Source organism: Hirundo rustica, chromosome 2 (assembly GCF_015227805.2).
Source record: "Hirundo rustica isolate bHirRus1 chromosome 2, bHirRus1.pri.v3, whole genome shotgun sequence".
Classification (NCBI taxonomy): Eukaryota; Metazoa; Chordata; class Aves; order Passeriformes; family Hirundinidae; genus Hirundo; species Hirundo rustica.
In genome coordinates, this window is record NC_053451.1 from 386,321 (window position 1) to 395,610 (window position 9,290).

Here is a 9,290-nt window from a genome sequence, read left to right on the forward strand (position 1 = left end):
GCCTGTGCAAAGTGTCCCTAGGCCAGGGCAGGAACCTTTCCTCAACAGGGATCTGGAGTCTCTCCCACATGAGCTTTCAAGTCCGAGAAATGCTGCTGGAAGCTGGGGTGGCCTGGAGCACACGGAGAGATCACTGCTTTGCCAAGGAATTGAGTATCACCGTGCAGCACAGCCCCAGCTGGGATGAGCCGCTTCCAATCTGAGCCACTTTTCAAACCATGCGTGGAATTCAGGATTTGAGCAGCCAAAGGATCAGCATCCCTTTTTTCTCTCACCTCTGCAGTGTTGTTTTTCCCAGGGGACACCCTGAATGCGTAATTCACTGCTGGCATGACTTGCCCTGTGATTGTGGCCCCTTTCCCTGCCCTTGCTGGGTCAGGATGGGAGGTAAAGGCACCCAGTGTCCCCTGGACGGACAGGAGTGACGTGCAGGCTGCTTTCTCCTGGTGGGATCCCAAAAAAACCCTCAGGCTGGATGCCAGCTGGGCTGGGATCACTGTTACAGAGGAGGTCACAGCGTTGACTCCTGAGCTATATCTCGGGCATGAGGTAAACAGCGTCTTCCTTTCAGGTCTAGGTCAGCAGTGGAGCCGGGCAGGAAAACAAGGCAGGAGCCAGCTGGAGAGGGGTGTCAGTGCCAGGCAGCTTCTGTCTGGAGCCAGAGGGATGGAGCAAAGGTGGCTTCAGGGTGTCAGGACCACTCAAAGTCCCTCTTGATCAAGGCGAGCGCAGGTGCGAGTGCAGAGGCTCACAGCACATCCTGAGGGACCTTTCTGCGTGTGGGGCTAACGAGCACCAAGGGCTGAACACACGGAGTTTTTAAAAAGTGGAGGAAAAGGGGCATTTCTTCACTCCATCTTGGCCTCCAGCCTCTCGTCATAAGCCCAGTCCCTCCCGGCAGCCTCGGACACAGTGCCCAGCCACGCTCTGAAGGGTGGCACGGCTTTGATGGTAGGTTTTGCTCCAAGATACTCACCCAGCCCCTGCTCCATGTGGGCTTGGGAAACACGTTCCACCGTGCAGAGGTGATCCTGCTGTGCGCTTGGAGCTGTCTGGGATGGGTTGTGACTCGTGGTCTGTGTTGGGCAAAGGTATCCAACCTGCCCTGCACAAGGAGCTCAGTGCTTGTAAAGCTCACTTGCTTATAAAGCCTTGGGGCGAGGGTTTTGTGCATCTCAGAGCGGTTTTAGGATAAAACCTGACCTTCCTCCCCAGTCCAATGCAGGGGGTCTGGGCAGGACCCCCCTCCCGATGCCTGAGCCCCCTAAGTGGGGCAGAGGGCTGAAGCAGCCGCCTCATCATGGGTGCCAGGTGACCCAGTCCCATCAACTGAAATGCCACCGGGGAACACTGTCACCCTGTCACTGTTTTCCTGTCACCCGATCCCTGGCTGCTGGAATCTCCTCCCGGGTGCTATATAAGGGTGGGGCCAGGGAGACAGCTCCAGGGCACTGCCTGTGCAAGGCAGGAACTGGGACACTGTGCCGAGGTCCCTACGGTGAGGCCACGGAGGGCCATGGCTCCGGGCAGGTGGCGCTGGGGGAGATGATCTCACATAGGAACCCCTGTTACGGCTGGGGTGGGATGGGGAAGGGTGGGCATCGATGAGCCCATGCTGAGCAAGCCCTGTGCCTCAGTTTCCCGGGCACAGAAGGGAGGAGGCAGCAGGATGTGGGTTTTGGGGTTGACCAAAGCCATCAAGAGCCGCTGTGGCACATCATCACCTCCGTCGCCGAATAGGACACCCGCGTGAAGCCCTGTCCTGATGCACCCTCCTGGCTCCCCCACAAACCCTTCCTCTCCTTCCAGCCCCTCTGCCACCATGGTGGGTCTGAAGCCCCCCGAGGTGCCCCCGACGGCCGCCATGAAGTTCGTCAGCGCAGGGCTGGCCGGCTGCATCGCTGACCTGTGCACCTTTCCCCTGGACACTGCCAAAGTGCGGCTGCAGGTACGATCCGCCGGGTCCCCGAAACCCCCGGGGCAAAGGGAGCGCCTGGTGACGTGACGTGGGACGCTCCATGCCACCTCTGCCACGCAGCTGGTGGCGCCTGGGGAGGAACAGAAGGTGGGGTGATGCAGTTGGCACCCCACAGATCCAGGGCGAGGTGAGGATCCCCCGGACCACCAGCTCTGTGGAGTACCGGGGTGTTTTGGGGACGCTGAGCACCATGGTGAGGACGGAGGGAGCCCGCAGCCTCTACAGTGGGCTGGCAGCCGGGCTGCAGCGCCAGATGAGCTTCGCCTCCATCCGCATCGGGCTGTACGACTCCGTGAAGCAGCTCTACAGCCCCAAGGGTGCTGAGAGTGAGTGTCCAGGCCGTCCGGACTTCCCTGCGCACCCCCTTCCTGACGCACGGCCCTCTCCCAGAGAGAAGCTCACTTTGGGGGGCACGACCCCCTGAGATGGCGCTCTGTGAAGCGCCACAGGCCGCTCAGCCTGGGCTCCCTGCGGGGCCGGGGGTCCCTGCAGGGCCGCGAGTCCCGATACCTGCCCTCTCCAGGCACAGGCATGGCCACGCGGCTCCTGGCTGGCTGCACCACGGGGGCCGTGGCCGTGGCCTGTGCCCAGCCCACCGACGTGGTCAAGGTGCGGTTCCAGGCCAGCGGAGCCCTGTCAGACGGCGCCCGCCGGTACAGCGGCACCGTGGATGCCTATCGCACCATCGCCAGGGAGGAGGGGATCCGCGGGCTCTGGAGAGGTAGGAGCGGACAAGAATGGGCACGGGAAAGGGACGGGGTGGGAACGGAAGTGGAAATGGGGACGAGGATGGGCTGGGGCACCTGCCCAGGATGCTCCGGGAAGGGCTGTGAGCGGCATTCCCGATTCCGCCACTCTCCTGCCCAGGGACGCTGCCCAACATCGCCCGCAACGCCATCATCAACTGCGGGGAGCTCGTCACCTACGATCTCCTCAAGGACGCGCTGCTGCGGACACAGCTCATGACAGGTGAGGACGGCGCCGGGGGACGCGGCCGGGTGCCGTCCCTGTCCCTGCAACATCCAACCCCCGGCTCTTCCCCCTCTCTAGACAACGTCCCGTGCCACTTCGTGGCCGCCTTTGGCGCCGGGTTCTGCGCCACCGTGGTGGCGTCGCCGGTGGACGTGGTGAAGACGCGGTACATGAACGCCAGCCCCGGGCGGTACCGCAATGCCCTGAGCTGCCTCCTGGCCCTGCTCATGCAGGACGGCCCCGCCGGCCTCTACAAGGGGTGAGTCGAGCGAACTCGCTGCGACGCCCGCACGGGCCCGCGGCACAGAGCCCCAAATACCCCAACCCGCGTGCGGCGCTCTGGGGACGGGAACGTCCGCGGCACGTCCCCTTCAGCGCTGCTTTTGCCGGCGCAGCTTCGTCCCGTCCTTCCTGCGGCTGGGCTCCTGGAACGTGGTGATGTTTGTGTCGTACGAGCAGCTGCAGCGGGCCATGGTGCTGGCGCGGCCGGCCCTGGCCTGAGCCCCTCGGCTCCTCTCGCCGGCTCGTCGAGGCTCAGCATCAATTATATTAATTGCCAAAGCGCCAGGGAGCAGCGACGCCACACGCTCGGGGTGGGGAGCGGAGAGACAGGAGGAGGCACGATGGTGTTTGAGAAGGAGCAGGGGAGAACGGAGGTTTTTAGAGAAGAGTTTTAAGGGACGAAGGAAAAAAATGTTTGTTTGCTTTCCAGCTGGGAAGAGCGGCACTTCCCAGGGGCAGTGGTGTGGGCAGGCGGGACCAAGCTGAGGGCCAGGGAATTCCTATTATTCCTTACTGGCGCTTCCAATAAACCACCCCTATGGGGTCTGATCACAGCGTGGCTCAGGGTTTCTTTATCTCTCTGGGGTGTTTAGGGTCGTTGTTCCAGCTCTACATGTCACACCAGTCAAGCTGACGTTCCCTATCATTTTTGGTGCTCTGAACAGTTTCCCATTGATCTCTAATTATTCGGGTCTGTCACGATCACAGCAGCTCCACCTTTTGCCCCGCCAAGGCAGCAGATCCTTGACCTACACCTATCGCTCTAAAGCCTCAAATGGTCCCTTTTTAGGACAGTGAAAATGTACATCCTAAGCAGGAGAGAACACAGAATTCTCTTGCCCTGTTTTTCGAGCAGGAGACTGCTGGGATTTGCTTTCTTCCCACGGGTAACTGGCAGGAGCAAGGTTTCCTCTGCTGTCACTCCATCTGTAGCATCCTCATTTGTCACGGCGTCGTGGTTTAACGAAGTTTGGTTTTAGCTGGGGAGGGGGGGAAGTTACACACACACACACAGAGTTCTGTTTCAAGGACTCCCATCAGAAATTTGATTACAGCTATCAGAAGCAGTTTCCCAAGGCGGTTTTTACTGCCCGGAAACGGCAGGAATGAGCAGGGGCAGGTGTTGCCACAGGAAAAGGTGGAGCTGCCGGCCGGGGCGGGCCCCGGGGCAGAGGCGGCGGCGGGGGCTGCGGTTCCGCCGCTGCCAGCCCCGTGTCCCCCGGAGCGCGGAACGCGGGGCTCGCTCTCCTTCCGTCGTCCTGTTCCTGCCGTGCCCGCCGCAGCTGCGCCGGGAACGGGGAAAATCCCCTTGGCTCGGGCGGCGCCGCCGGGAAGGAGCGAACGGTGGCCTCAGGTGAGCGGCCGGAGGGGAGGGAGGGCTGCGCAGGGGTCACCGGGGCCGGGGGCACCCGCGGGGGGACGCGGGTCCTTTCAGCACCCGTACGTGGGACCCGAGTGCCGTGTGGGACGAGTTCGTGCCGGGACTCGAGGCTCTCCGGGGTCGCGTTTCACGGAATGGAGCTCGTGCCGCGTTCCCGGCCGCGATGACGGCGTTTCGTGGGATGGGCTGAGCTCGGTTTTCGGGGGAGCGGCGGGATGGGTGTCCCTGTGCCCACCCCCGGGGGTGGCAGAGAGGAGCTGCACCTGTGGCTGTGGCGAGGGTCAGTGGGAAAAACCGAACGGTCCTGATGGAAACCGATGGAAAAACAAGTTTTGTTCGGTTTTGGACTTGGCATTTCCCCCCCGACCCCATCTGATCTGTGGTTTTTGCCTTAGGAACAGGGAACAGGAGGGGGAATGGGGACAAAGGCAGTTCGTTATCCCAAAACGGACGAGTTTATTTATACTGATATTTATTTCCTGAGCCACCTGGAATGGTTTGGATCTCAGGAGGCACGTGAGAGCCTCCTTTTGTGCCCGGGGCGGGGCCGTGGCTATAAAAGGGTAAAGGATGGAGCGGGGCTGGGAGAGGAGCGGTGCTTGGGACCGATGGTACCGTGGGGATTTGCAGCCGGAACGGCGTGGTGGGAGTCTCCTGATGGGAATGAGTCCTGGAAACAGAACGGAGAGTCCGTGAGAAACGAGAACGCTGCAGCTGGAGCGCTGAGAACGGAGAGCTTCATGAAGCCCTTGTCTTCTGCTGGTAGGCAGCGTCTGAGCCCAGGCCTCGGGGGCTGTGTGAAGATTCCTCCCCGGAGCGGGGTCAGCCCGTGCGGATGAGCCGCAGAGCTTCGGTCCTTGGAGCGGGTGAGGATCTGTTTCCGCTCAGGAATTGTTTTTGCCGGCGTGGAAAAGGGGCGGTGCGGGAGAAGGAAAAGCGTTCTGTTGCGCCGAGGTTGTTGCAGGGGGGCCCGGTCCTTCTTTATGTGGGAAGTTTTCCTGAGGATGCTGTGCAAGGTAAATGGCCCTTTATGGCCGGGGTTCTGCTGCCGCCCCTGTGACGAGGGACCCGCTGCTCTCTGTGGAACGTGTTCCCGAGGACGTTACAAATACCCGGGCTTAACGTGGGAAGTTTTAGGGAGGATATTGTTACGAGAGAAACGGTCCTTGATGTGCCAAGTTTTGCTTTCCTGCCCAAAAGCCTTGGGAATGCTCAGGAACGCAGCCTGGGATATTTGACCCCTGCGCTGGGTCCCGTTTGGTGTAAAACACCCATTTGTTAGTGGTTCGTGTATTTTCTGCCCTCGGAGGGTGTGAGGCCGGCCGGTCAGCTCGGTGTCTGGGAAGGGGAGAGTGTTCTGGGTGCCAGGGCTGCTGCTTTGGGGCGTGACGCAGAGCCCAGCGATATTCCTGCTGTGCAAATGTGGGAGGGAGTGGAACAGCAAGCGGCAGAGCTGGGTTCTTCTCCTTAAATCCCAGAACACCTGGGTTTGAGTTCCATCAGCCAGAGGAGGGAGTGAACCCTGGTGCCAGCCATCCTGGGGGCTTTGGACGGCTCTTACCATCTTCTCTGTTATCATTTGCATTGTGTGGTTCTCCCTCAATCAGAGAAGGCAGCAAATGAGGCAGGAGGGGGAGCTCGTTTTGTTTCTGCAAACTCCAGGCTTGGGGCAGCTGCAGAGCAGTTTGGTTTCAAATAATCCTGCCCAAATACAGTCCCTTGAAGCTCTCTTGGGCACCTTTGGTTACCTGTGTGCCACTCCTCCTGTGATCCTTTACCTGGGGAGGTGTGGGCTCAGAAACACCTGCCTACTGGAAGGGTTTTTTACACGTACAAATTGATTTTCTTAGAAAAGCCATCGGGTGTAGTGAAAATCTGTGGAAAATTTGTGCTATTGGTACAACAGTTGATAGTAGGTCTTGGGTTTTTCTTCTTCTCCTCTTTAACCTGTTCTTAAGAGGACCCCTAAACTGGAAAATTGAAAGTGCAGGGGTGAGGGGAGGGAGTTGCTTTTCATTTTTTTTAAGTCTTGCTGTGGATTTTGGTATATCAAGTGACACTTGACTTGATACCAAAATAGCATTCCAATAACTGAACTTCAGGACTCTGCACTTAATTCTTTTAATGTGCTAGCATGGGTGCAGGAAATGCCAAAGCCCAAAGCAGTTCTATCTGTAACATTAAGTGCAACATCATTAAAACCAAGCCCTCGGCGTGGGCTTTTGCTGTGGATGCAAATGGTCTAAAGGCCTTTCTTGTGCCCTGAAAGCCAAAAGAAACCTGCCAAAAGCAGGCCTTCATTTGCATATCTGGGATTTCAATTTGCTGCTGGATTCTTCCCCCCAGCCTTCTCTCAGGTCCTTGTGCCAAAGGAGTGTGACCCCAGAGCGCACAGGGTGTCCGTCGCCTTGATAAATGTAAATGGAATTTGCCCGGGCTGTCAGGAAAGCAAAAACGCCCTGGGGTTTGTTTGGGCGAGGACGGAAGATGGAGATGTCCGGACTAGTGGTGGGTGTGAGTGCCGGCACTCCGGGGCTGTGGGGTGCCTCTGGTCCCTCAGAAGCCAGGGCACGGCCGAAGGAAGGAGGGAAGCTGCCAGGGCTGCAGGTGAGGGCAGCAGTGGCTCTTTCAGCCTGCTCGGTCCACAGCTGGGAGAACTGGAAGAAAAGCTTTCCTCCTTCTTTCTCTCCATCGCTGGGCAGAATATGCGGATTTTAACACAGCTCTCTCTTTGTGGGTTGTTGTTTGGGTGGGTTTTTGTGGTTGTTTTTTTGTTTTGTTTTCTTTTTCCCTGGCTTTTTAATGTATTTCTGAGTGGTGCAGTGAGGAACAAGTGGCTGGGTTACATGAATTCTGACTGATATATCGCAGAGATGGGCATATGTGTGTGCCTTGGCACAGCCAGATGTGACATGGAAATCCTAAGTGAGGATTTCCAGCCTCTGCTACACCGGACACAGGCTTCTGAAAATGGACATGACCTTGGCAGCATAGCAGCTGTGAAGCAAAGCAGAATTAGAATATATGGAAGCAGAAAAACCAAGTGCAATGGTGCTTCTTGGTCCTGTGTGCACCTCTTGCCTCTGGCCTGTGAACGCTTGGCGTTGCAGCTCAGTCGAGTCAATTTCTGTGTTCGTTGGGTTTGATGTTTGTGTGTGATAAAAACACCGGTCAGTTACTCTAAACCACTCCCCTCCTTTGCTGGACACATGCCTGGAGTGGGAGCAGGCTCCCCCTTACCCTGGAGGAATTCTGTGCTCCTCTGGACAGGGGGTGAGGCCAAAGCTTAGGAGCAGAGGCAAACACCCAAACCACGGCCGTGATGTCCCGCGTGCATCCAGCCCCGTGTGTTTTCCGAGTTCCCAGCACTGATGAATCGAACCAAGAAAGTGTCTGGTCCTTCACTCCCCCAGCTCTCCCCCCACACCCCCCTGCTTCCCCTGCTCTTCTCCTCGGTGTGCCGAGGCCCTGCAGCTCCCTGGCTCTCCAGCTGGAGCTCGCCTTGTCGTGGCTGTGGCTGATAAAATAGGGGCCGGAGATGTTTATAGCAGCAATCCATTCTCTCCGAGAACACAAAGAGCATACCACGCAGGAGAGACTGTGGGAAATATTTCCAAATGAGGGACTCTGTCTTCCTGCTTTTCCTGTGGTTCTCCTTCCTGTTTTCACCTGGGCTGGAAGGATGGGCATGGCTTGCGCTCATCATATGAAAGGGGTGTTACTAAATTTGTCCAGAAGTCCTGATTACGGACACTCATTTTCTGACAGCAAACATTTTCATTTTGCCTTTCTCACCTTGTGTCCAGGTGCTGCCCAGGATGGACATCTGTGGTCTCAGACAGCGATTCCCCAGGAGGAAGGGGAGCCTTGGCCTGGCCTGCACAGCTCAGGTGGGTGTGACAGAATTGGGGTGGCCTGAGCAGACACAAACGGCTGTCTGAGTTCTGGAGTGCCTTGAAACCTTTCTCTGTCAGCTTTTGGAGGGGTTTCTCTTTGGGATTTTGGGATTTTGTGTGATGCAGCATCCCGGGTGTCCCTCCCTTTGTGCAAAGTCCAAGGGTAAAAGAGTAAAGAACTGACAAGTGGGCTCTGGGATGAAAATGTTGAAATTAGGCAAAGAATGCAATAAAAGAAAAATGAGCATCCTTTTAACGTCTGAAATGGCTGGGAATACAAATGCTGTAAAAGGGCGCTCTTACGTTTGAATCGGCGTCACCTCTCATGGATAGAAGCCCACAGTGAGCAATGGGAGCGGGAGCGTGAAAGCCGGGACGCTTTGACATCCGCAGGGGACTTCATTGTCTTTTCCTTCTCTCTCTCAGGACGGGAAAAATCACTGAACTCCTCCCATCTTTGCCAAAAGCTGCGGTGCTTAAGCAGCCAAAGCCAAGAGGCTTCGGCACCGGGGGTCCGCGCTGGAGGGGCTCCTGGTCCTGCCCCCGCTGGGGGTAAATCAGAGGGACGCGGGGTTCCTCTTTTCCCCTCTGCTGGGATGAACTGCCTGGGGAACGCCATTTCTGCCAGCCCGGTCCTGCCCGTGTCTGCTGGAGAAGGCGAGAGGTGAGGAGGCCGGAGTTCCTTTGGGGTGACGGAGTTGTGGCGTTTGGCTGTGTCCAGAGGGGCGGGTTGGGCCTCATTTGTGCATCTCAGGACTGGGCTGGGGCTTGGGGAGCCCGG

At 57.9% G+C, this 9,290-nt stretch overlaps 1 protein-coding gene across 2 annotated transcripts; it reads left to right on the top strand.

Moving 5' to 3' along the window:
* Positions 1-1,433: 1,433 nt before the first annotated feature.
* On the top strand, positions 1,434-3,786 carry LOC120765208 (putative mitochondrial transporter UCP3). 2 transcript variants are annotated; one of them, XM_040089810.2, is made up of 7 exons: positions 1,434-1,498; positions 1,810-1,948; positions 2,094-2,304; positions 2,600-2,699; positions 2,846-2,947; positions 3,029-3,209; positions 3,346-3,786. In XM_040089810.2, the coding sequence occupies exons 2-7, from the start codon at positions 1,823-1,825 to the stop codon at positions 3,625-3,627; spliced, it is 1,002 nt and encodes a 333-aa protein (XP_039945744.1). In that variant the 5' UTR covers positions 1,434-1,498; positions 1,810-1,822; the 3' UTR covers positions 3,628-3,786. The 2 variants fall into 2 exon arrangements, with proteins under 2 accessions (XP_039945744.1, XP_039945738.1); XM_040089804.2 differs by having other exon boundaries at positions 1,435-1,498; positions 2,502-2,699; positions 3,346-3,604.
* The last annotated feature ends 5,504 nt before the right edge of the window (positions 3,787-9,290 follow it).

Coding starts and splice junctions, on each gene's coding strand:
- LOC120765208 (XM_040089810.2), top strand. CDS start 1,823: ATGGTGGGTCTGAAGCCCCCCGAGGTGCCCCCGACGGCCGCCATGAAG. Junction 2,305..2,599: donor CAGCCCCAAGGGTGCTGAGA/GTGAGTGTCCAG, acceptor GTGCGGTTCCAG/GCCAGCGGAGCCCTGTCAGA. Junction 2,700..2,845: donor GATCCGCGGGCTCTGGAGAG/GTAGGAGCGGAC, acceptor TCTCCTGCCCAG/GGACGCTGCCCAACATCGCC.